The sequence below is a fragment of the Struthio camelus genome, chromosome 10, assembly GCF_040807025.1.
Source record: "Struthio camelus isolate bStrCam1 chromosome 10, bStrCam1.hap1, whole genome shotgun sequence".
NCBI lineage: Eukaryota > Metazoa > Chordata > Aves > Struthioniformes > Struthionidae > Struthio > Struthio camelus.
Genome location: NC_090951.1, coordinates 26,510,843 through 26,536,231, shown reverse-complemented (window position 1 = coordinate 26,536,231; position 25,389 = coordinate 26,510,843). Strand labels below are relative to the sequence as shown.

The 25,389-nt window shown below is 43.8% G+C and overlaps 2 protein-coding genes across 2 annotated transcripts in view; one reads left to right on the top strand and one right to left on the bottom strand.

Annotated features, from left to right (window-relative positions):
* Positions 1 to 4,356, bottom strand: part of KCTD19 (potassium channel tetramerization domain containing 19) — a 31,330-nt gene extending 26,974 nt beyond the window's left edge. The window contains exons 1-4 of the mRNA XM_068956372.1: positions 4,316 to 4,356; positions 3,772 to 3,920; positions 2,148 to 2,254; positions 936 to 1,232 (exon numbers count right to left, since the gene is read on the bottom strand). Coding sequence (XP_068812473.1) covers positions 936 to 1,232; positions 2,148 to 2,254; positions 3,772 to 3,920; positions 4,316 to 4,356 — 594 coding nt within the window. The remainder of the gene's footprint in view (positions 1 to 935; positions 1,233 to 2,147; positions 2,255 to 3,771; positions 3,921 to 4,315) is intronic.
* A 717-nt stretch (positions 4,357 to 5,073) lies between these two features.
* LRRC36 (leucine rich repeat containing 36) lies at positions 5,074 to 17,022 on the top strand. The gene is made up of 10 exons (XM_009690371.2): positions 5,074 to 5,079; positions 6,201 to 6,262; positions 6,988 to 7,039; positions 7,377 to 7,856; positions 8,860 to 9,158; positions 10,657 to 10,822; positions 11,599 to 11,765; positions 13,847 to 13,958; positions 15,058 to 15,172; positions 16,582 to 17,022. The coding sequence occupies exons 2-10, from the start codon at positions 6,203 to 6,205 to the stop codon at positions 16,781 to 16,783; spliced, it is 1,653 nt and encodes a 550-aa protein (XP_009688666.2). The 5' UTR covers positions 5,074 to 5,079; positions 6,201 to 6,202; the 3' UTR covers positions 16,784 to 17,022.
* The last annotated feature ends 8,367 nt before the right edge of the window (positions 17,023 to 25,389 follow it).

Sequence of the window (25,389 nt, the reverse complement as noted above, 5' to 3'; positions counted from 1 at the left end):
ACGTTCATGAACTGATAAGGTTGCACTGACAAATATTTAAAAGCCAGAAAAGAATTTAAGCTCTGTGAAATGTGTTCCTGGCCACACCACAATAGTCTCATGATATGTGATCAGACACTGTTACTACAATAGATTAATGAGTTTTGGTTGTTTTTCCTCTCCAACCTATTTGGAGATGTCACATCTTTAAACACAGTTCTAAAAAAAAAATCCACATTAACATTTTGGCTAAAAATATCAAGCATCATAACACTGTTGAGACGATTCCACAAAAAGTATTAGAAATACTCCAAAAATCAGAGTTTAGATTAAACCTAGAAGAATTGCAGACATATATGAAAATACACATTTCATCCATCCAGGAAATACGAACTCTACCTTGCACTGTAATTAGCAAAATTAGCCAAATAGCAAAGTAAGTAGTTCTTAAAGATGTACATTTAACAATTCTGTTCACGATACCACAAAGTAGGAGAGAAGGAACTGCAGTTTCCCACTTGACAGGATAGTGAATTCAGTGATGTCCCACTTGGACCAATCGTTTTCAGTCAGACTGAACCCTTTCAAGCAACAGCAGAAACGGTAATCATACCTTTTGCAGGTTAGCAGGCTCATATTCAAAAGACTGGTCAGTATAATTGCCACAAAGTAATAAGCATAACTGTTGGCAGATAAAAGTCTCTGCTTGGTTTAAATTTAGTAAAAGCAAGTAATGACTGCTGAACGACCTCTGACAGGTCAAATATCAAATTTGGAATATTTTCTGTACTCACCAATTGTGACAGATGGGTTGAATGTGGAAATTAATTGCCTGGATACCTATCCCACGTATTGATAAGGTTATCTACGCAAACTCCTTGACATCCTTTTACAGCCAGTATTATCTAGGAATGAACAGAGTCTATAGAAGAGTCATAGAGAATATCTCATTTTACCTGTAATAAAGGTGTCAGTTGCAAAATTAATGCTTGCTCATACAATAAATTCAATTCAGCACAGCTGGAAAAAGGTAATTTTGAAGTCTGCAGGTAATAATGAAGGTGTCTAAATGTAAATCCATCTTGGTCAATAAATAACCTTAGATTTTCAGACTGATCTCGTACAGAGGCTTCTTTCCACAGCAGAGACTCAGGAAACTGAGCAACTTTACTTTTGGGAATTGAGAAATGCCAGCCACCAACATTAAAATTAATTGACGCTTCTTCTGCAGATTCACTAATGTTCCCTGGTTCCTTGAAACAGAAAAGGAAAATCATATCAAGAGGCAAGAATGAACCTGCAAATTCTGAAACAACAGGCTATTTTTTTTAAAAAATCCATTGGACTTTGCATTTTATTTTCCATTCTGTGGCAGCATATATACCACACATTTTGCACCATCTTGCCAAAAAATAAAGTATGGGCAAATTACCTACTGTATTACATTCCTATTCATTTGTGCATTCAAATCCCTTATTAAATAAGTGTCTACAGTCATGGGTCATAACAAGTCAGCAAATAAATCTATAAATATTGTTTTGCATAATATATATCCAGAGTTAAACCTGGGAACAAACTGGGCTACATGATACTGAATTTGTTACCAGAGAAAGGTTAAATAAAATATGAAGAATATGTTCTTTAAATACTTAAATAAAATGGACCATGCTTCAGATAGAAAGCTTTGATTGAGAAAAAAAGGCTTGATTGTTATAACTTGTATAAGGGTTTGACACAACTGCCACCTAGTTAGCTTCAGTGATTTTGTTATGACAAGACAATAAGAAAACATATGGCAATAAAATATAAGTAAATGCCATATACCATCTCACACAATTCTGAGTAGCCTGCTGACACACCATTCTATTAAAATATTTTGTTACTATTTTGAGATGTAGATATTTATTACTATGGGGGGTCACAATCCCCTTGACAAGACAGGATAGAAAAAAATTGTCTGTGGTGAAAGGATGCTTGGAAAACACATACGTGGCGGTCAGCTAAGCAGATATAAAATTCACCTAAAGCAGGATAAGAACACATAGTTAAGGCCTGCGGCCACACAATTTTTTCATGCAATGTATCAAACTGAGATGTGCGTTACCCTCTGGCCCATTAAAATGGACTGAAAAGTCAATTCAGGCCTGAAAACAAAAAAGATTGATTACCTTAGCCACAGACGCCAACCTCAAAAAGCAAGGAGGCAGAAGTTGTATTGACAGTAGAGAACATAATCCTTGCAACAGAAAAAATGGATGGAAGATGATGCATGATGCTTCAAACGTTATTTAGACCAGGTCACACACAAGTAACTACAGAGAAGGAAGTCCAAAGGAAATGTGGGAAAGGATAGGAAAAATAACTCTCAGCGAATGTACAAATTGAACTTTGTAGCCTTTTGAGAGTTCATAATCCAAACTGACATGGAGAAGTTGCTGCTAGTGGTCAGCCCTGATGATAGAGAACTACAATTACAGTGCCCTTAAAGTTTTCTTAGCCTTGATTTTTTCAAAGGTATTCTCATCACTGGCACTACCTAGTAGTTTCAACCACAGATCAAATATCTGAATATATAACATGAAAAAAACTGCTCCTGCAAGAAAGATGAAAAATAATTTCACAGATACTGAAAGCTTGACACTTCCAAGGCTCATCTCCAAATTTGAGGTGGGTGGGGAAAGGAAGCAGCCGTGGAACTCTGGTCCTTTATGCCTTCTTTCTTTCTTTAATAAAAAAAGCAGGGATAAGGAGAAATGGGACAAGAACCAAAGGCAATGACCAGGAGAAAAACCACATGCCATGCCAAGTACTGCTTCTTCTGCTCTCTGCTTTTAAAGGTGCATACAGACGCATGCCACCAAAACCGCTCACTAGTCCTGCTGCTCGAAGGAAATCACTTCCAGAAATGCTCAGGACAAGCCATTAGCTCCTACGTCTTGGGCTGCAATTTCACGGGTGCCGTGGAGCGGAGCGAACAGCCCGCGGCTGCAGAAAGGGCAAGAGGTCTTATTGCTTCTCCCAGCCCCTGCTCCTGCTCTCAGCCACAGCTCTCGCCTGCCCGCGTCCTTCGCGTGGGCTCCGATGCCCAACTGGACATCAGGCTGATTTAACGCACTAAAATAGCGGGAAATGACCCATTTGGTGGGCTGCTATAGTTTTCTTCCATTTTCGTGAGCAAACTCAGCTCCTAAAACCTGCAGAGCTAGCACAAAATGGACCACAGGGGCACGTGGCAGCAGGGAGGCAAAGACCCTGAACTTCTTGAGGAGCCCTTCTGCAGCACTCACTGCCTTGGGCTCAAGCATCTTCTTGCTTCCTGTTTTCCTTACAGAGGGCAAACTGCTCCTTCCAGGCAGCCTACAAGAGAGGCAGCCCACACAGAGGGCTTCTCCCCGGCTCCTGACCGGCTGGCAGCCAGACACGCGTGTGGCGGCAGGCTGAGCGCGCGCCCCGCGTACCAGGCCAGCGCGCCGAGCGAGGCAGCCCCGCTGCCCGCCGGCGGCTCCTCCTGCCGGCGGCCCACGGCGGCGGCGCCCCCAGCACCCCGCAGCGGCGGCCGGGGCAAGCGGGCGCGGCGCGGCCGGGAAACCGTCCTCAGGCCCGGCCCCGCCGCGGCCTCCCGTTCCTCCCGTGAGGGGAGACGCAGCCCGCGGAGCCAGCGGGCCGCTGAGGAAGGCGGAGCGCCGGGAGCCGCCTCAGCGCCGCCTGCAGCGCCCGGCAGCCGCGCCCGAGGCGGCCGCCTCCCCCCGGGCCGCCCGGAGCCCCGAGCCCGGCCCCCGCGGCGCCTCCTACCATGGCGGCCGGCGGCGGCGCGGCCGGCGGCGGCGCGGGCGTTGCCAGGCAACGGGCGGGCGCCGGCGAAGCCGGGGTGCGGCGGCAGCGCGCCGGGGGCGCGGGGCAGGTAGCGGCGGCGGCGCGGGTGGGGCGAGGGGCCGGAGGTGCTGCGGGACGTGGGGGGCCCGGGACGTTTGGGCCCGGGGCGAAGGGGCCCCAGAGCGTCGGGAGGCAAAAGGGGATCCGGGAGCAGAGCGGGTCGGAGGCGTTTGGGATGCGGGGGCAGAGTGGGCGGGGGATATGTGGAGCTGGGGCAAAGCAGCCCGGATGTGCTTAGTGTCATGGGGGCCTGGGGCGTTTGGGGTCGGGGGCTGCGGCCGGCCTGGGGGGCTGGGGCCAGGGTCAAAGGGAGCCTGAGGCATTTGGGGTTGGGGGTCATGGGCCAAACATCGCATGTCTTCAAAGAGTCGGAGCCGTGCCTGGGTGCAGGAAGCAGAGCAGGGGCCCTTTGCAGGATACACCTTAACCTGGACAAGCTGGGTGAGAGTTTGTTGCTGGATACCGACGAGAGACCTTTCTCCTCACCAGCAGCACCAGCAGCATGATTATTAAATGTTGTAAAGTTACCCTGGCAGTTCATAAATGCTGTGGAAAGGTGTCTTTCCACGTGTGGTTCGTTAGCTCCGCTGGGTCTCCGGTGTTGCTGGCGTACGGGGTAGGAGGTAGGCCAGCGCTTTCAGCCAGGCCTGGAGAGCAGGCAGACCTTGCAGTTCCAGTAGTTACAGCTTAAGCCTTACACACTTCCCGTCTTTAGCCCGAATCGGTGCTTTCTTCCTTCATTAACCTGCAAATACCAAGAGGCGGGTGGTAAACCTAGTGTTACCGTTACTGAATTATTCACCATAAACTTGTGCCATTATTTACTCAAAGACCTTTAAAGTACCACTTGTACTATGAAATGTGGTTTTACCACGTAAGTAACGCTACAAAATAAAACCAAAGGGATTCTTTTGTGCAATCCAAGTGGTTTCTGATGCAGCATACTCAAGTTACAATATGAAGATTAGTTAAAACATGAGCCAGACTAGATTGTTGCTGCCTCTCTCAGCACTGCCTTGGTTCTGCAGAACAAGCAGCAGTGAAAGTAATGACATGTTATTTGACCCAGGAAATGAGACAAGCGATTACAAAACGCAGCAGCAGAAGTCTGTAAAATAAAACAGAGCTATCTGCGTGGAGCTGCATGTCAGCTCAGTTCTTGTATTTCCTCTGTTACGGCTGAAGATCCTGATTCAGACATCAGTGTTTCATCTGATGGCTTTATAAGTAAGTCTTCATCCTGAGTTACCGTTTTGCAGTCTGCTTCCGGGGACATGGCTAAAGGTGAAATGGGGATTGTGACTTCACGGCTCATTCTGCCTGAGTGAACTGAAGTCGAAACAGTATGCTTGACTTCACAAGCTGTTGCCATGGAAGTGCACCGTATAGTCAAGCATGTCCTGTTTTGGCTAGTCTAGCCTGGGTGCTGGGATGAGTTAAGTACCTGCACCTAGGAGGAAGAGTGTGTCTGGCCTGCTGGAAGAGCCACAGTGACTGACGGGAATAGGTAGGCTTTAGGGCCCACTTTCAAAAAACGTAAACCGCTATTTCAAAAGTGATTCAGGAGCAAAGATCCTGAACTTTATTTAAGTCGGTAAAAATGTAGCTCCCTAGAGACTCTGAATTGTTGTTACCTTTGGTGATTAGCTCCCATTTGAATTCGCTCTTTTACAGATAAACAGCCTATTTTTTGCTCCTTTAAGTTCCTCCGCAAGCCAGTTAACTGTGCTCTTGAGAGGCTCGGTTGTAAAATCATCAGCTGTCGTATCATGAGTTACTTCAGTGTCTATGTTACATGCGTTAGAGGTTTTTGTGACCTCCATGACAACCACAGGACAAGCTGAAATAAGGCTGGAACTCGGGCGTGAGGTTCCCTGCAAGTGAAGAGACTCTCTTGCCTCGCTGGCTTAGATTCTTAAAGACTGCAGAGGAAGAGGCAGGGCGGCAATTTATCCTAAAAGCAGATTAACACACTGGTGAGGTGACAGAGTTGGTTAATTGCATGCAGTTCGTGTAATTTCTTTTAAAATAGAAAGAAGGTGAGAAGCAAGAGGAGTAAGAAAAAGCAAAGAAAAGCTAGAATGTGACAGCTCATTACCTGACTAATCATAATTAACCGGCAAGATTTTGAAGTTTCTCAAAAGAGGAATTTTAAGCAGGGCTTTAGTTTGAGATACGAGAGTGCTCATAAATATTTTAAAGTTTTCACTGGGTATAAGATCAGCATAGGGGAAACGCTTCATTTCCTAAAGTCACCTGAAAAACTGTTGTCACTGCTTCCAATGATTTCCCTTCTAATGCAGAATCAAGCCAAAAATAGTTAATGTAAGGCATTTTCTCCATTTCAGCAATGGAGACCAGCAGTTCTGCTACAGAGAGTAAACACTGCAGTATCAAACAAGGCAAACAGGTAAGGCCTCTCTGAGTTGATGGACGTTAAGTGGGGACAGGGGAATTGCCAGCTCCTTTAAACAATCTGTATGTGAGTTTGGTGATGCTTTCATTTTTTCACCTTTTTTCTCCTTATTAATTGCCTATATCATCACTTAATTCTGTTCCCATCACGCCCAACAGAGCTTCATTTAGCTTTGCTCCTTTTTTTTTTTTCCTGTTTTGGCTGATAGTCATGAAGTTTTGGCCTTCCTTTCCCTGCCGCTGCATTTTCCGTCAAATTTACTGAGTCTCACTCAGTAGCACTATTAATTTTAAGTGTTCGCTTAAGATTTTCTTCAAGACTGCTACCCTGTGCTCTGTATTTCAAGTCAAGACTACTTTATGTGCTCATAAAAAGTATGCCCATCACAATTTTGCCCTGCATTTTATCGTAGATCCCAGAAATAGCACATTTTACACACATTTAAACTTTGTACCAAAAAAAAAATCTTCCTTTCTTTCTGCCTTTATGTATTATGCTTGTGTTTATGAGTAACTTACTGGTCTTGAAATTATATAATTCTTGTGTCCTGTGCTGCTGACGATGTATTTATGCCTTTGAATAATAAATGGTGTGTAAATATCATTGTGATTCTTTCCTTTGTCTTCAGGCTTGTAAATACTTTTGTAATATATGGGCAGATTGGAGCATATGTATGAATGTGCAACTCATGATTTGGTAATATTTCAAATATTTTTCAGAAGGAAGATGTTTCAGGAAAGCAGCTGATGAATGACAGCCATTTGGAAGCAGGTAACTGTTTTGGTCTCATAATGGTGGCAAATTTAATATTCCCTTTATACAGATGGAATGCTGACATGACTTTCCTACACTGATTCCCACTATCCTGCAACCTGCTTAAGTGGGCTGGGCAGTCATTTAAGTGTTCATCCTCTCGCACTACTGAATCTTAACATTAGTGTGTATGGCGGTAGAAGAAGTCATGCTGTGGGTGCAGGCGCTATAATATTCGAATTTATTTATCACACCTAAGGTTGGAAGGAAAACACCAGTCGAACACTGCTGTAAGTGAATGCTTTCCAGTTTTTAGTTTCATTCTTCATACTTTCATATTTTGTTTTCTTTCCAGACCAGAAACGCCTATCGTCACCCTCTCAGCTACGTTCATCCCTGCGCTCCCCAGAGAAAATAAGATCAGGACTCACAAAAGGAGGGTACCGGGTGGTTTTTTCCGACAGCAAAACTTTAGACTCCTCCTCAGAGAAGGACGTAATACAAAAGTCTGGTATTTTTGAGCTTAGCCAGGAAATTTCTTCTGTAAAGAGATTGAATTTGAATGCTGCAAATACAGTTGATTCATTTAAGTTACCCAGAGACACAAGGCTAAGCAATTTTGACAATTTTGACCATGTCTCCCTGACCTCAACTCCTCAGCACAAAGACTTTTTGAAAAAACTGCAGAATGATAAGAGCAGTATGGACCACAAAGATTGCAGTGGGAGGCTTACTAATGAAATGAAGACATCTTCACAGACCTCCAGTGGTGGTGTGCTGACACAGCATACCGAGACAGGAAATAGCAGCAGAAGTCCCTTCAAAATCAGCTCAGGTAAAAAAAAAAAAAAGTATTTATAACTTATGAGAGGCTTTATTTTTCCTAATCTCAGGCTACTGCAAAGGTGCTTCCATTTATCTCATTCCTAAGATCTGTGGTGAGTGTATTAATTTGAAGACTCTTCAAAACCAAAAATACACCACTGTACAGATAATTTGCTCTCCGATATAGTCATGATCCCAATTTGTCCCTAAACAGCCTGATTACCAAAGTTGGTGAAGAATCAGTGTCTGTAAAGTGAAGAATCTTGTTTTAACAGATGAATGCAGTGAAGTTATAACCATTATCTGTAATGAAGTGCTCACTTGGTGTCGAAGACTTGAGATCAGCTATTCTGGGCAACAAGCTGTTAGCTTTCAGCCTTCTTCAGATACCTGAGGCGATTTCATATTTGTGTTGATGAACACAGAACTCCTCAGTGACAAGTGTCCATCTGGCAGTTTTGTAGTCTGTGTTACACTTGCAACTGCATAAACAGAATTTCTTGAAAGTGAAACAACGCCTGTTTCCCTTGGCTGTTCTCCTAAGTCGAAACGTTCCTTAGATGAGGTACCTGCAAAGGGATACACCCTGATTTTGCCTAAAATTGAGTGTCTGCATTAAATTGAGTTGTCTTTTGACATCTATTATTTTTAATAGAGGTTTGCAGTTTACCAAGGAAGTTACTGTACCTGTAAACCTCTTCTCAACTCTGCCTCGACTGGTCCCCTTACACCTGATCGTCCTCAATGTCTTTCCTAGCTATAGGCAGTCAGACACAGATGCTTGAAGGTGTTTGGGCGACTAATTCCTGTTAAAATCAACAGGACATTGGTGTTTAAATGGAGTTAATCCCCTGTATAGCTTTGAAGACTTGTGCCTCGATGTTATTGTCCTCTGTGAAGGCCTGGTGCTTTACAATCAAACCACTTCTGCTGCTGCATCAGTCACTTCATAGAGGAGATAAGGATAAAAAATTGGCGAAAATTTATTTGCTTTGCTCTTTTCTTTCCCATAGATCTGAACACCAGCACACCTCTAAACCATAACTCTGCTCTACTAGCCAATCATTTTTCTACTTTATCTGCAAGCTTCAGTGATACAACATCGAAGCTTCACTCTTTATCAGCTGATATGTTACTGGAGAACTCACAGCCAGTAACCATGAGACCAACAATGCTATCTTCACTGACTGGGAATATCAAAGAACCTGCAGCTAGTAAGTCCTCAAGCCCTTCTAGTGTGGAATACAAGCAAAGTGAGAGCCTGCATTCACTGATGTCTCCTAAATATTGCTTCAAAGACTCACACAAGGAGGCAAGTGTCTTATGATTTGTGATATTTGCTCTTCAGAAAGGCTTATGTGAAAAATGAGATGTTAATATGAATCTCCTAGTATAAAAAAGTTCTGTAAAGAATAACACAAAATAGCGTTTTTCTTTTAAAAAGTAATAACTTAATACTGTAATCTGAGACCATCCACTGCTGCTCTTTAAGAGTCTGAATACAGTTGAACTCGAAACTTGATGGAGCCAGTTCTGGTAGCACTGGGATAATTTTGCAACAGGTTGTCTGTACAGTTGTTCCTGAGTGTTTCTAACTGAGCTTGGGATATTACCAAAGAACACTCTGAATTTGCAATGATTTACAGCCACTACAGTGAAGTCTGCGTCTTATTTTCTCCTCTTGCTTGTGGAGGAAAGAAACTGTGGTGAACAAAATTCCATAGTGTCTATGCTGCATTTACTGCTAACCCTCACCCCCAGCATTACAGACAGACAGGTAGGTTTTCTGTCTCTCAGTATCCCAAGTCAAGGGGAGATGCCTTTGCCTTGAATATTTCTACAGATTATTGGATTCACTACAGGAGTAACAGATAGGAGTGCAGGACAGGCTGTTCAGTGAATCTGACTAGATGGTCTCTTTGGTCTTAAGCAGTCTTAAGCAGTTTATATTTATGTTTCAGAACAGAGTAGGCAGAGATTTTATCCTGCTATGCATTATACAAGCATCTGAGTATCTGCATTTTAGCTCTTGGGCTGTATGGACTCTCTCTTGTGTCCTGTTAGTCCCATCCTCATGGAAAGCACTGGAAGAAAACCCTGTGCTGCGTCATCACTAAGTTTACATTTACCATTCTTTGGCTGCAAAGAGTATTTTGTGCCTGTTTTTTCCTTCAGGTTGCAGGAAAACAGACTAGGATTTTTTTCAATGCCTCAAGAACTTCAAAAAGAAATGCAAAAGTGTGATGATGAAGTATGCAGATTTCACCACCATTAACTGGGTACAGTACTGACAGGCGCCCACTCTAGGCTGTTTGATAACAAGGCATAATTAAAGTGTGTCTGTGCTGCTGCACTTGAATAGAGAGTCACGTGTGGAGGATACTACAGATCACTGTTAGTACCAGGGGAAGATCCTGGAGGTCAAAAGGAGTTTTAGCACAGAGAACATGAACAGAGAACATGAACTTTCAGTGTGACGTGTGCTACTCAGGGAATTAACATTATTCTTGGTTATATAAATAGGTATGAGAGAGAGCAAGTGGTCTAGTGCACTAGTGTCTAGGGGCACTAGTGAAACTGCCGATGAGATGCTGCAGAAAACGCAGATTTGCGTGAGGCCATTCATGCCTCCTTTCTTTATTCTCTCACGTAAATTCAGTATCATACTGTGCCTCTAACTTTTTTGTGACCGGTTGGAAAAGTGCAAGTCTAAACACCTGATAAATTTATCCAGTTAAGACAGGAGGTGCTTGCAGATGTACTGCATACATTAGTTGAGAAAGTAAGCAGCTTTGGCTTTTTCTCATTAGTCTTTTTCCAGTGAGCTGAGTAATGGTACTGGTGTCGCAGAAAGTCAGAGTCCCACCAGACCTGAAAAAGCATCCCACGTTACAGCTGTTCTGCAGCAACTCCTGGAATTGGTAGATTGTCACTGGAACGGATCTGGATCTCTTCTGTTTAACAAGGATTTTCTTGGTAAGCTTTCCAAGTATATGGAAAAACTTAAACATCTCTCTGCTTTTTTCCAATTCATATTTAAGGTCAGGAATTTATATCACCATGTGGCATTTAGACTTTGGGGCCTTATTCTGCTCTCCTCCTCAGAGTGATATTAGCTTCCCATTTTGTTCTGGAACATGTCTCTGATACTGCTTCACATTTCCTAAGCACTAAGCAAAAATTTTTTCTGTAACATGATACAGTCACTGCACTCGCTGTAGATAACAGTTGAATAACTAAGGTATATAGTGTAGAGGTAAATTTAAAGAGAGGCCTTGTAGTTAATTGCCATCCAATATATTAGAACTCAAGCCTTATGAAATGTCTTAGTTCAAACTATATATGAAGGTTGTTACTTGGATCTCCCTGGGAATTCTTTGACAATTTTTTTCCTTTCATAAGTTGCTATGCTACTGATAGTATTTTTTTCAAAGGAAAAGCTAATTTTCAATAATATTCCCTTCAGATTTTTAGTGGAAATTCGTAAGTTATTGGAATGAGATGCTTATAGTCAGATATTTTTGCAGCATAAAGGTCATATTGAAGTAGAACATTTCTAATTAGAACACAAAAGCCTTTGGATTGATTTTCAATTTTTACAAAAGTTTTGAGACTTCAGCTTTTCTCTTTAATTTGGCACTAGGAGAAAAATTTGAAAGGAAAAACTTCCGTCTTTGCTCTAGTGCCATTTAATGATAAAGAAAATACAATAGTTTTAAAATTTTTGTTAAAATCTATTTGTATCTCTGTAGTTCCAGCCCAAAACTTGCTTTTGCATCTGGTGGCTTGTACTTCTTCACAGCATGCTATTCATCTTCCAGCTGGACGCAGCTCCTCAACCTTAGCTAGAAATGATTCCAAAGTTCAAAGGCCCCAGCTGAAATATACTGAACAATTTGATAGAACAGGTATTGCTACGGTAGGTGGCTTTAACTGTCTGTCTTTGTCGGCATGCTAATGGCAGTTCAATAAGAAGATGAGCCTATTGTGAACGTTTTAGTAAGGAAAACCTCCTTGTATTAATGAAACTGTAGAAAGATGAATCACCTGATTTAATTACAAGGAGGAATAACAAGAAGGAATACTGCTTCCAGTGAGGTTTCTATTCATGCATTTTGAATACTCCTTGTATTTTGAACTGACAGACTGGTTCTAGGAAATATCAAATTAGTGGCACCTTGAAACAAGAATAGTTTCTTACTGTCTCCCTAGAGCCAGGGGCAAGGGAAAGTGTTGGATCCCCAGCCAGGTCTCTGTGCTACCCTACTTCGGACTTGGTAGAACTTTGTTGAGCCTCAGATGTTTTGGTCTAAAAACATCTCCAGTTCATTGATCTGATATTTCCTGGCAAGCCTTTTGTTTGAAAAATCTCTGAGCAGCTGTAGTTAGGGCTTTGGGCTTCCTCTAGTTGTTATGAGATGACAATGAAGTCCTGACTTGTTTTTCCACTGAGGCTGGGGTGGACAAACTCGGAAAGTGCACAGTAATCTTGCTGTCCTTAACAAAGCAGTTCAAAGCCTTTGCTTCTCGCAGATAGTGGTATCAATGTACATGTCCTTGCTAATCCTGTTTGTAACTGCTTTGCCTGTACAATCCCACGGGATTCTGTCCAAATCTTGCATCCATTTCCACCACTGTTTAGCTGACATCCTCCATGCTGGCTAGCTAGCTGCCACAGAGAGGAGCTGTTCAGCTAAGGACCAGCCTCATCTGGTCCACAGGAAAACAAGCAAACATCAAACACTCTCAATTTGCCTGGCTCAGCAATCCTGTTTATATTGATTTTGTCTAATGTCTAACCGTGAAAAGATCTGGGTCTGTTAACTCCGCAGCCAGACTTCTAGCAACTGTTTTTGCCTATCCTCCTTCTGTTTAGGGCCATGTGCCATAGTTGCTCAAATTACTACACTTCTCAGATGAAGCACATGCATTTCAGCTGCAGCTTCATATTTTCATCTGATTTTATTGCAGCCTTCTGCAGACAGGAATGGTCCTGTTCCCCTACCCTGCCTCCAGTTGTGTTGCTGCTCCCTTCCTCAAGCTGGGTTTAACAAGTGCATGGCTACAGGGTGTATCAAATCAAAGCAACCTCTTCATCCAATGGAAGACTGGTCTTTTTTTTTTTAAAGTGGATCTTACTCTCTCTAGCACACTCAGTCAGGAAGTGAGATGCCTGGGTTCAATGAGATACCCTTCCTGACAGGAATTCAAAACCTGCATGGTCCACCTTGAGAAGAGCTCCAGGGTTATCTCGCTGTAATGCTAACCCACACTGGGCTCTTCATTCTTCTTGCAACTCTGTCTCAGTGGAGTTAGATTTATGAAGGTAGAAAGAGCGAGCCAAACTATACCACAACAGAAGAATCAGGACAGCCAAGTTATATGACTTTCCCAAATCCACAGCATAAACCTGTGGCAGTAATGTGAGCAGGATGATGCTGCTGTTTTTCCCTCTTCTCCATAGCCTCGTACTCACGCCTTGAGACTAAAATGCCTAATGTAGGGAGAGCATTGCAAATGCGGCAGGGAAATATTTAAATCCAAACCTAAAATCTGGTTCCAATTAGCTCTCAAAAAAAAAAAAAAAACCAACCATAGAAACATTGCTGTTTAGATTTGTTTTCTGACATCATCTGAGCTCTCTGCCAAAATGCCTGAATATCTTTTCATGTTTTCAATTTTATTGTTTGTTTAGGTTATTTTTTGTACACCTATGTAGTAAGGCTTTGTAAATGCCTTTTCTTCTTTAGGAGCGTGTTTCAAATGCATACTTCAAAGCAATGACATAAGAGGTCACTTAAATAAACAACCATGTTACCCCCATTTTCATTTATCGCTCTTCAGAGGGCTTACTAAGGACAGGTTCCTAGGGACTTACTGGGCAAAACTGTAGAGAAGTGCTTCATTTCTTTTAACATCATTTTGATTCTGCAACCCTTTGTTTTTTGATTTTTGGGTTTTTTTTGTCTTGTCTCATCACAAATGGATTATATGATGCAGCAGCTATTTAAAGGACTGGAAGAGACCCAGATGTCAGCTTCCAAGTTACAAGAGATGGATCAGACTGCTGCTTCTAATTATCACATCCGAAGAAATCAAGCACCCACATATGGTAGGGTCAAATTGCTTAGTTTTAGTTTATTGTGAGGAATATGATTGTGTTCAAATTATTTTTCTTTTCTCCTTGCAGTTAAGCACACTACTATTAAATGATGAATGGTCAGGAATGAAACAGGTCTTTTCCTTAGCAGCTGTACAATCTGTTCCTCTAGAAATGGAAGGATTCATTTATAGCCACCTAGGCTACAGCAGATCAAGTTAATGGTGACTTTATAAGCCTTACAAGCACTGGCGGAATGCAACATGCATACATTATTCCAGTATCCAGCTATGCCATATATGCCTCTTCTAGGAGGTTTGATTCATTTTGCAACAAGAACAAAACTACTGTAACGCGAGGATAAGGAAACATATCTGAACAGTAACATGATACTGGGTACCTTGACTGCCCAAGGACCAAAACATGCATTCTCACAAGCTGGAAGTAATTATCAGATGTCTTCTGTCTGTACCTAGCCCTCAGACAGATGAGCTGACAGTAGGCCAAACCTTAATCTTCATTTGCCCAACACTTCAATGGCCAGTATAAATGGTAACAGGTGAGATAGCCTCACCAATTTCACAGCCAAAAAGGTATGAGCATCTGTTCTGACCTGACCCGTAGCAAAGGCCGTAGAATTCAGTCCCCTGGATCCTGCTTCTGACTCAGGAACTTGTCACTGAGTTGCAGGTTGTGTTTTAGACAGTCATACAGGCCTGAGTTTAAGGCTTTAGGTAACAGACAATGTTCCACGTTGCTTCACAATCTGTTCCAATTTGTTTTATTCACTACTATTCACTCTATCCCTAGGATCCCACAGTCCCCTTTTGTCTTTCGGATTAAAGAGCCCTTCCTGCTAGACACGCTCTCAGTACAGCAGTACTTGTAAGCTCATCATTTAAGCTTGTGATCCAGAAATATGCCTGAAGCAGGTTCAGCTTCGGCTCTGCAACAAAGCAATAATAACTGTGATATTAATTGATATTGTTCATAACAACTGCTTCTGTTATGCACAGGTTGTTGTTAGTATCAAGATTTTTTTTTTTAATTAAAAATGCATTTACAAGCTTTTGCTGATTTTGCTCTACCCATCTCATTGTGTTCCCTTTAGATGAGTTGCTTTGGAAAAATGAGCAGCTGAGTTTCCAGGTGGAATTTCTAAGGCTGGAACTAAAACAATTTAACAGACTTCAGGAGACCGTGGCTCTTCTGCAGGACAGTCAGAGGTATGGATTGTGCACAGGTACAGTACACAACTTGCCTGTCACAGCAAGAGGTGGTACCCAGTGTCCCAAAAGAATCCTTCCAGCTCTTGGTTATGTATGTTTATTGTAATACCCACTGCACTGGGACAAAATTAATGAATTCAGAGCTTTGGCACATGAGCAAGCTATTCTGAAAAGACAGTTGTTATACATCAGCTGATCCATGGTCAGAGCCTATGCCAATGCTGTTTGTCTGCAGCAAGTGCCAGGGTAGCCTTTTCTCAGCTGCCCGCTATCAAAGGGAGGTGGTATGATACCACTGACCTGCAGGAGGAATTATGACTATGCTAGCTCAGATGAAGTATTTGTTTCAGGCAACAGGTGTATGGGATAAATATTTATAAAATTGTACTGAACTATGAAATTGCCTTCCAAGGGAAACACTGCAGTCCTACGCTAACCTGTATTTTGCATAAGGAGGTGCAAAGGGCACAGCAGAGAGCAGGGAAAGCCACCTCCTCCCCCTGTTTTGCAACATGGGATTCCTGGAGGGTTAGCTGCTGGTGTGCAAAGCTGAACCAAGAGTTCTAGCATCTCCAAGAACCACCTCTGCAAGCGCAGGGCAGGCAGTTCCCTCTTCAGCTCAGTTGAACCTCTTCTTTGTACATATTCAGTGCTCAGGACTCAGAAAACATGCTTCAGACCTTAATCAAATACCAGATATCTTTTCACTAATCATCTCTGAGAGAACTGAGACTGTCACAGAAGGCACATGGCTGACAAGTCACAAGTTGAACTTGGAAGGTCCTTTACTTAGAGTGTTTCTCCAAGGAGAGGAAAATGAAAATACTGTAGTTGGGTTTTTTATTAATGCTCCATTTCATAAACAGTAAACAAAAGGGCAAGTGATTATGGTTAAGTGTTTCAGGGTAAATAATAAATGATCATTATCAAGTGTTGCAAGATTCACATGGCTGGAACTGTTACAGATTTTTCAGCCAAGGTATGAAAATGCCAGTTCGATGAGTGGGAAATCCTGAATCGGCTGGACTTGATGAACCTTTTCTTTGTTTAGAAAAAGTATCTCAGGTCAAAATCAGAGACAGGAGAATGCCTTTTGCAATCATAGTATTGTGTTGATGTGCTTCCAGCTGCCTTAGCACATACTATTAATCTCTACAGCACTTTTTGAATGGTTACTATTAGTTATTAACTGCTGGAAGCCAGTTATGTATGAAATCTTAAAATGAAGCATAGCTGTAGTTGTCTTGAAATCAGAGTTTTAAATACAACTTCAACTTTTTAAATGTGAATTTGAATAAATGGAAATCAGTATATCAGGTTTGTAAACATCTTTCTAATCATAGCAGGTTCACTCTGCTGAATGCGTACTCAGCATTTTAATCTTTTTCTGCAACAATCTTGCCCAGGTCTTTACTGTCCACAAACAACTTCCTGATGCAACAGTTGAATAAAGAGAACAGTCCTACTATTCACAAAACACCTCTTCCTTCTGAAAGATGCACCAGTTGTGAGAGATCACCCCCATTAGAAAAATCTGCTCCAGTACCATCAGTGTGCAGCTCTGGTCAGTACTGCAGTTCAGAGCAATTATGCAATTGTCCTCTCTAAAGGGAACAAAATAGACATTAAATATGGATTATGTTTGATTTTGTATCGAATGAAATGTCATGCTGCATTTAAAGATACTGAATTTATTGCTTGCTTTTACTGATTTCTCATCATCTTCCTACTCCTACCTTCCCCCATAGCTCTGAAAACATTCAAGTACTAGTATTCTTACATTTCTGTCACACTTCTTATATTAATATGGGGATGACTACTCTATAATAAAATTCTATCTGAAACCATGCCATGCTGGGAAGATGGTAATTTAGTTGATTCAATTCCCTCTAAATTTGTACTGAATCAATATCCTAACATGGTGCTGGCAATATGTAGTTGGAGGTGAAATATTGCATGTAACCGTTATAGTGAGACCAGTATCTCATGGCACTGACTGCAAGTATTTGAAGTTCTAGTCCCAGATTTAGATTTCTGCCTCTGAGAAAGTGTTTGATCCACCAGGATCTGAGCTGCTCTCTTGCTGAATGCATTTTGCCATCTAGTGTCTGTATTTTGGACACTGTTGGCCATCGGTCTTACAGTGAAAGGGAAAAGTATAGAAGGCGGCAATTGAATTACGATGAGATAAGGAAGCTGTTTGCCTGGCTTGAGGCCAAGGATCTGCACGGTACAGTGCAATACACAGTAGAAGGATGCTCACTATAGAAGTAAATGCAGTCCCATTACGCCACCATCTGCAGCTCAAATATATGTTCATGCGTGTGTGCTATTCTTTCACGGCATTTCTCTCCCAAGTGTACTTCAGTGCAACTTAGCACATAGAAGAGCAGGACTTTTGGAATAGCAATGTCTATCAGTTCTTCTTTGAGTTCCTAGACAGGACAGAAAGAGGAGGTCAGCTATGACACCTTCTCTGTTCCTCACTAAACAGCAAACCTGTTTGTTTCTTTATGCTCTGTGATCACAGAATCATAGAATCACAGAACGGTTGAGGTTGGAAGGGGCCTCTGGAGATCATCTAGGCCAACCCCCCTGCTCAAGCAGGGTCCTCTAGAGTACGTTGCCCAGGATCACGTCCAGACAGGTTTTGAATATCTCCAGGGAAGGAGACTCCACAACCTCTCTGGGCAACCTGGTCCAGTGCTCTGTCACCCTCACAGTCAAGAAGTTTTTCCCTCATGTTCAGATGGAACTTCCTGTGTTTCAGTTTATGCCCATTGATTACTGTCACAATGAAGACTCAGACTCCCTACGGTTCTGCCACAGCCTGAGAGGTTAGGCCTTTGAACTTGTCAAGAACACGTTAGCTAGCTGAAATCTTATAGCAACCCATCATGACCCTGCTGGACTTACTGGCATTCACTGTGTCACCCTTCTAGGGGTGAATCTGCAGCGTTGATGAACAGAGTGCTCACTCTCTTCATCAGTTATCTCTGGTCAAACCACTCATCCCAGACAAAAATGACCACTCAGGGGAGCCAGATGCCTAGTCCCAGGTACACAGCTTGCTGCCATAGTGTGAAGCACTTAGTACAGACATCACCCAAGATGATTTTAGATCAGATCTCTAGGGCAGTGACCTTGGGGCAGATAAATAGGTTGTTCTGAGGAAATCTGAGGTCATATTTTGATAACTTTCCTTCTGGCTAATGCTACCCTTTGCATCAGTGTGAGACTGTAGATTGAACTGCGCATTTTCTTAGCACACAGTCTGATGAGGCATTTCCAGGACAATGTTATTTCTGCATAGCCTGTAAATGTGATTCAGACTCTCCTTCCCTGCTTATCTGGAAGTGGACCACTGCAGCCAGTTGCTATTTTGAGGACTGCCATTTCAGAGCTGACCGATAGTCAAGGATCACCTCCTCCAAGTTCAAGAATGGTCCATCCCAACAAGCAGCAAATCAAGCAAAGGTGGCAAGAGGCCTGCATGGATGAACAAGTAGCTCCTGACTAAACTCAGACATAAAAAGGGAAGTGTACAATAGGTGGAAGGAAGGACAGGTGACCCAGGAGGAATAGAGAGAGACTATCAGAACATGCAGGAAGGGAGCTAGGAGAGCTAAAGCCCACCTGGAGCTGAAACTGGCAAGGGATGTGAAAGGCAACAAGAAAGGCTTCTACATAAGCAGCAGAAGGAAGGCTAGGAAAAATGTGGGCCCACAGCTAAATGAGGCAGGGGTGCTGGTAACAAAGGACACCAAAAAGGCAGAGGTACTGAATGCCTTCTTCACTTCATTCTTGACTGATAAAAGCAGCCCTCAGGAATCCAACGCTGCTGAGACCAGAGGGGAAGTCTGGAAGACTTAACCTTGGTGGAGGAGGACCATGTTAGGGAACAATGAAACAAACTGGACATACATGTGTCCACCAGCCCTGATGGGATGTAACCACGAGCGCTGAGGGAGCTGGCTGATGTCATTGTGAAGCTACTCTCGAATATCTTTGAACGGTCATGATTGATCAGGAGAAGTTCTTGAAGACTGGAAGAGAGCAAATATCACTCCTATCTTCAAAAAGGGCACAAAGGAGGATACAAGGAATTACAGGCTGGTCAGCCTCGCATGAATTCCTGAAAAAGTGGTGGAGCAGCTAATCCTTGATACTATTTCCAGACGTGAAGCTAAGGTGATTGAGAGTAGTCAGCATGGACTGATGAAGGGGAAATTGCATTTAACCAACCTGATAGCCTTCTATGATGAGATGACTGGCTTGGTGGATGAGGGGAGAGCAGTCAATGTTGTTTCTCTGGACTTTAGTAATGCTTTTGACGCTGTCTCCCATAACATCCTCACAGACAAGCTGATGAAGTATGGGATAGGTAGGTGGTCAGCGAGGTGGACTGATAACTGGCTGAACTGCTGGGCTCAGAGGGTTGTGATCAGCAGCACCAAGTCCGTCTGGAGGCCAGTCACTAGTGGTGTCCCCCAAGAGTTGATCTTGGGGCCCGTTTAACATCTTCATTAATGACCTGGATGATGGGAGCAAATGCACCCTCAGCAAGGTTGCAGGCCATACAAAACTGGGAGGAGTGGCTGATACACCAGATGGTTGTGGTGCTATTCAGAGGAACCCCGACAGACAGGAGAAACGGGCAGAGGGGACCCTCCTGAAGCTCAACAAAGGGAAGTGCAAAGTCCTGTGCCTAGGGTAGAAGAACCGCATGCACGAATACAGGCTGGGGGCTGACCAGCTGGGGAGCAGCTTCTCCTTTGCAGAGAAGGAGCCGGGGAGTCCTGGTGCACATGAAGTTGAACTTGGGCCAGCAATGCAGCCTCATGGCAAAGAAAGACGGCCAATGGTATCCCGGGCTGCATTAGGAAGAACATTGCCAGCAGGTCGAGGGAGGTGATCCTTCCCCTCTGCTCAGCGCTGGTGAGGCCGCAGTTGGAGCGATGGCCAATTCTCCTCGCAGGACCAGAAAGGCATGGATTTACTGGAGTGAGTCCAGCAAAGGGCCACAAAGATGATTAAGGGACTGAAGTGTCTCTCATCTGAGGAGAGGCTGATAGAGCTGGGACTGTTTAGTGTGGAGAAGAGGAGGTTCGGGGAGATCTTATCAATGTGTGTAAATGTCTGGTGAGAGGCTATAAAGAGGACGGGGCCAGACTCTTCTCCGTGGTGCCCAGTGACAGGACAAGAGGCAATGGGCACAAACTGGCACGCAGGGAATTCCACTTGAACACAAGAAAACGCTTTTTCACTGTGAGGATGGTTGAACACTGGACCAGGTTGCCCAGAGAGGTTGTGGAGTCTCCTTCCCTGGAGATATTCATAAGCTGTCTGGACATGGTCCTAGGCAACGTGCTCCTGGTGACCCTGCTTGAGCTTGGGATGTTGGACTAGATGATCTCCAGAGGTCCATTCCATCCCCAACTATTCTGTGATTCTATGATTCAGAAAAAACACTCTGAAGAAGACTGAGTCCTCCAATAACCTCAGCTTTCCTCATACTAATCAATTCCTCTCTTTGATGAAAGGAATTGTTCTAACACAGTTATGCTGTGATGGCAATTACTAAAACCTGTAAGCATTTAAAACAGCACGTCTTGGAGGTCCCATGTTGCAGTAAGCCTTAATTTAGCTAGATTGTCTCTGAAAAATTTTGGGCTTAAGTGATAATTAGTGTGAGCCAGCTGCTTCATGATTTGCACCGTGGTGCAAGTGAAAAGGCTCTTTCTTAGTCAAAGCAGGAATCCAGAAATTCACATAAAAAGGAACTGACATGTTCAGTAGAAGTAAAATAATTAGTAGGCATTTACCTAAAATTATCCAGGAGTCAATTACAAGCAATAGGCAATTTTATCTCATCTCCCGCCAAGCCCAGACCTAGCCTTCAAGCTTCCCGAGATATGATGGTGTTAATCAAGAACACTATTAAGTAACTACTACTACTGTCTTCCCTCTCCCAGTGCTCCAGTCAAATGCAGAGGCAGGTATCACTAGTAGGGTCAGCACACCTAGAGCCAATAACACAGGGGAAAAAAACAAAACAGAATCATAGACAGTAAATGTGATAGTACTTACAGGGCGTGCCCGTGCCAAAAAGTAAGCTGCATTCAAACATGGGCGATAAATATTACGCAAGACCTTTCAACTGAAAAAAGGCCAGGGTAATAAACCAAAGCTGAGCTTTCTATGCCATGAAGATCATGGAAAACCCTTTTTGATAGCCACTTGCATGACCTAGACTTGAAATCAGGTAGCCCAGAGCATTGTCATTTAATACTTCATTGGTAAAATTCTCTGAGCCACCATGTAGACAAAATTAATGGGAACAAATTTTATCTATGTGTGTCAAGAGACTGTCTGATGAACAGTTCACTGGCCAGGAGGCTGGGCTGGGCTGCAGCCAAGTGATCTTTCTGTTTACCACAATACTTCCTACTACCAAGGAAAGACCAATGTGACATCTTTGGCTATAGTGACTGGTGAGCTGGCAGACTATTACCATAGATTGATATGGTAATAGTCTGCCAGCTAGTGCTATCTCCAGCATTGTCACAGCTTTCACTGATGCCAAGAGGCCCAGAAATTTATGGAGAGGGAGTAGTTTATGTCTAATGCCATATACCGACAATTCCTCTTGGCCTCACTTCCTGACTTACTTAAATGAACTTAATGACACCCTAGCAAGGAGCCCAGGAAAGTGTCAGATCAAATACAGGCTGACTTCATTTGATTACGAAAAGTCATTAGCTTCCTGTCATCGGCAACATTACCCACTGCTTTCATGCGTGGATGTTTATTAACTAAAGGAACCCACTGAATCCTGCAGTGAGGAAGGTTATTCTTGTGCTCACTGTAATAGTATCAAGTCCCAAGGTGTGTAATAGCACCCAGATGCATCTTTTTAAATCACATTCCATTTCAGTGTAATGGCCACAAGCAAAAAGGTTTTGCTGCTTCCCTTGAAAGCTGTCCCAGTGGTTAATCATCTTAGTTTGTGAAAGTGATAGCTTATTTCCAACTAGAATCTTTCTAACTTCAGCTTCATCTGCTAAATAAAAGACTTGTAGACAATTTCTCTCATAATAACAAGGTTGCAGTCAAGTCAGCTTTTAAGGAGCTATCTTTGTCTTAGCAGAGGCAGATCTTATTTTCTTATCTTTCAGGCTTTGAATTATTTTTGAGTTTTTCTAAAACCTTGGTTTTTCAACATCCTTTTTAAGGTTCAGTCAGCAGAATCAAGTGATAGTCAGTAATGATTTCATTTCTCCCTCATGTGCTCAGATACGTAAAGTTAGCATGGGCAGGGAGACTACTTTATCAGGGGAAACATGCAAGTTTCAGAAGTGTAAAGCAATGCTGAAGTTTAGTAAAAGGGACTGCAATGCTGAAGTTTAGTAAAAGGGACTGTTAGAGCACGTTTGTCCTTAGCTTGCTGCCATTTCAGCATGCTGCATTGGAGCCAGCACATGCTATCAGCTTCTCTGAGGGGGGTGACACGCACAGCCCAGCTACTAACATCTCACTTCTGCATGTGTCAGAGAATGTTTGAAAAGGTTCTCAATGCAGTGGCTTGCTTTTTCCTTGGATTGTAGCAGTTCTGTAGCAGTTTGATCACCTTAAGTTTGTGTGTATCAGTGATTAAGCCAGGAAGATCACTTATACATGCCACTTTTTAAACCATTGCTCTTAAATGTAAAACCTGAAGACATAGATAGGTAGTGCCATTTCCACTAAATTCTGCTAGTAGTAGTGTGAGAAGCAATTTGACTTGAGGCAAAGGCAGCATTTCACAAACTTCTGTAAAGCATGCTAAGGTAAACCAACCAAAAAAAATATGCTCACAAACAACCTGCCTACAGGAATTGCCTTGCAGAATCACAATAAGGAAGGACTTTTACATCCCCATCCTATGGAGACACTTTACTCTGTGGAAATGGAAGCAGCTTTCCCTAGCAGCCAGCACTTGGCATATGCAGAGAAGACAGGCATGCAGCAGGACCTTATGTCCAGGGACTTACCTTCTGCACACTGGGAAGAGTCTTGGATCTGTCTGAGCTTGGGAAAGGAAAGTGCTAAGAATGAACTTCCATAAAGAGACAGAAGATAAAATAATGGAGACAAGATAGTTAGAAACTGGGGTTAGCAGCTGCAGAACTACTTGCACTAAAGATCAGGAACTACTGATGGCACTACTGGAGAGCAGTACATCATACAAAGATGAGGAGGGGACTGGAGCATCTCTCCTCTGAAAAAAGGCTGAGAGAGCTGGGCCTGTTTAGCCTGGAGAAGAGAAGGCTGAGAGGCGATCTCATCAATGTCTACAAGTATCTGAAGGGAGATACTTCTCTTCAATCTTGCCTGTGAGGGGAAAGGACGGGAGGAGGAGTAGACGAGTTTTCCAAGTTAACAGCTGGCTGCGCCGCTGGTGTTGGTAACAGGGCTTTGGTTTCTATGACCATGGGACCCTGTTTGAAGATCAACAGCTGATGGGGAGCGATGGGATCCACCTTACCAAGCGGGGCACGCGTGTCTTTGCCAACAGATTGGCCAGCCTGGTACGGAGGGCTTTAAACTAGGCAAGATGGGGGAAGGGGAGTGGTATAGAGACAGGGTAGTCAGTAAAATACCGCTCAAGTCAGGATGCCTCCAGCGGGTGCATACAGCCAGGGGAGACAGCATGGGACATGGCTATGGAGGCTCCTCTTGCACCTCTCCTGGGAAGCCTGCATGCTTGACTGGCTCTCTGAAATGCCTGTATAGCAATGCACGCAGCATGGGGAATAAACAGGAAGAGTTGGAGATCTGTGTGCGGTCGCAGGGCCATGATCTCATTGCAGTTACAGAGACAGGGTGGGATAGTTCACATGACTGGGATGCTGTCATGGATGGCTATGTGCTTTTTAGGAAAGACAGGCCAGGAAGGCGAGGTGGTGGAGTTGCTCTTTATGTGAGGGAGCAACTAGAATGTATGGAGCTCTGCCTCGGGGTGGATGAAGAGCAAGTTGAGAGCCTATGGGTAAGGATTAAAGGGCGGGCTAACATGGGTGACACTGTTGTGGGGGTTTACTACAGGCCACCTGACCAGGAGGAAGTCATCGATGAGGCCTTCTACCGACAGCTGGAAGTAGCCTCATGATCACAGGCCCTGGTTCTCATGGGAGACTTCAACCACCCTGACATCTGCTGGGAAGACAGCACAGCTAGGCACAAACAGTCAAGGAGGTTCCTGAGAGCACTGAGGATAACTTTTTGACACAGGTGGTGAGGCGCCAACAAGGAGAGGTGCAATGCTAGACCCTGTACTAACAAACAAAGAAGGTCTGGTTGGAGATGTGAAGGTTGGGGGCAGCCTTGGCTGCAGTGACCATGAGATGGTGGAGTTGAGGATCCTACGAGGAGGGAGCAGGGCAATGAGTAGGATTGCAACGCTGGACTTCAGGAGAGCTAACTTGGGCCTCTTCAGGGACCTACTTGGAAGAATCACATGGGGTAGGCCCTTGAAGGAAGGGGGGTCCGAGAGAGCTGGTTAATATTCAAGTATCACTTCCTCCAGGCTCAAGACGGGTGCATCCCTCTGAGGAAGAAGTCCAGCAAAGTGGGCAGGAGACCTGAATGGATGAGCAAGGAACTCCTGGCAAAACTCCAGCAGAAGAAGGAAGTCTACAGAATGTGGAGAAGGGGACAGGCCACTTGGGAGGAATACAGGGATGTTGTCAGAGTATGCAGGGATGCGACAAGGAAGGCTAAGGCCCATTTGGAATGAAATCTGGCAAGGGATGTCACGGACAACAAGAAGGGCTTCTTCAAATACATCAATAGCAAAAGGAAGACGAGGGGAAATGTTGGGCCCGCTGCTGAATGGGGCGGGTGCCCTGGTGACGAAGGATACAGAGAAGGCAGAGTTGCTGAATGCTGCCTTTGCTTCAGTCTTCACTGCTAAGGCCAGCCCTCAGGAATTCCAGACCCTGGGGACAAAAGAGAATACCTGGAGAAAGGAAGACTCTCCCTTGGTGGGGGAGGAGTAGGTTAGAGATCATTCGGGCAAACCTGACATCCACAGAACCATGGGCCCTGATGGGATGCACCCACGAGGGCTGAGGGAGCTGGCGGATGTTATTGCTAGGCCACTCTCCATCATCTTGGAAAGGTCCTGGAGATCAGGAGAGGTGCCTGAGGACTGGAAGGCGGCCAATATCACT

What these genes read in the sequence shown, in the direction of transcription:
- LRRC36 (XM_009690371.2), top strand. Translation starts at nt 6,203, where the DNA reads ATGGAGACCAGCAGTTCTGCTACAGAGAGTAAACACTGCAGTATCAAA. An exon ending in GTTTAACAAGGATTTTCTTG is followed by an intron (nt 10,823 to 11,598) that starts GTAAGCTTTCCA and finishes GTATCTCTGTAG; the next exon opens with TTCCAGCCCAAAACTTGCTT. An exon ending in AAATCAAGCACCCACATATG is followed by an intron (nt 13,959 to 15,057) that starts GTAGGGTCAAAT and finishes TGTTCCCTTTAG; the next exon opens with ATGAGTTGCTTTGGAAAAAT.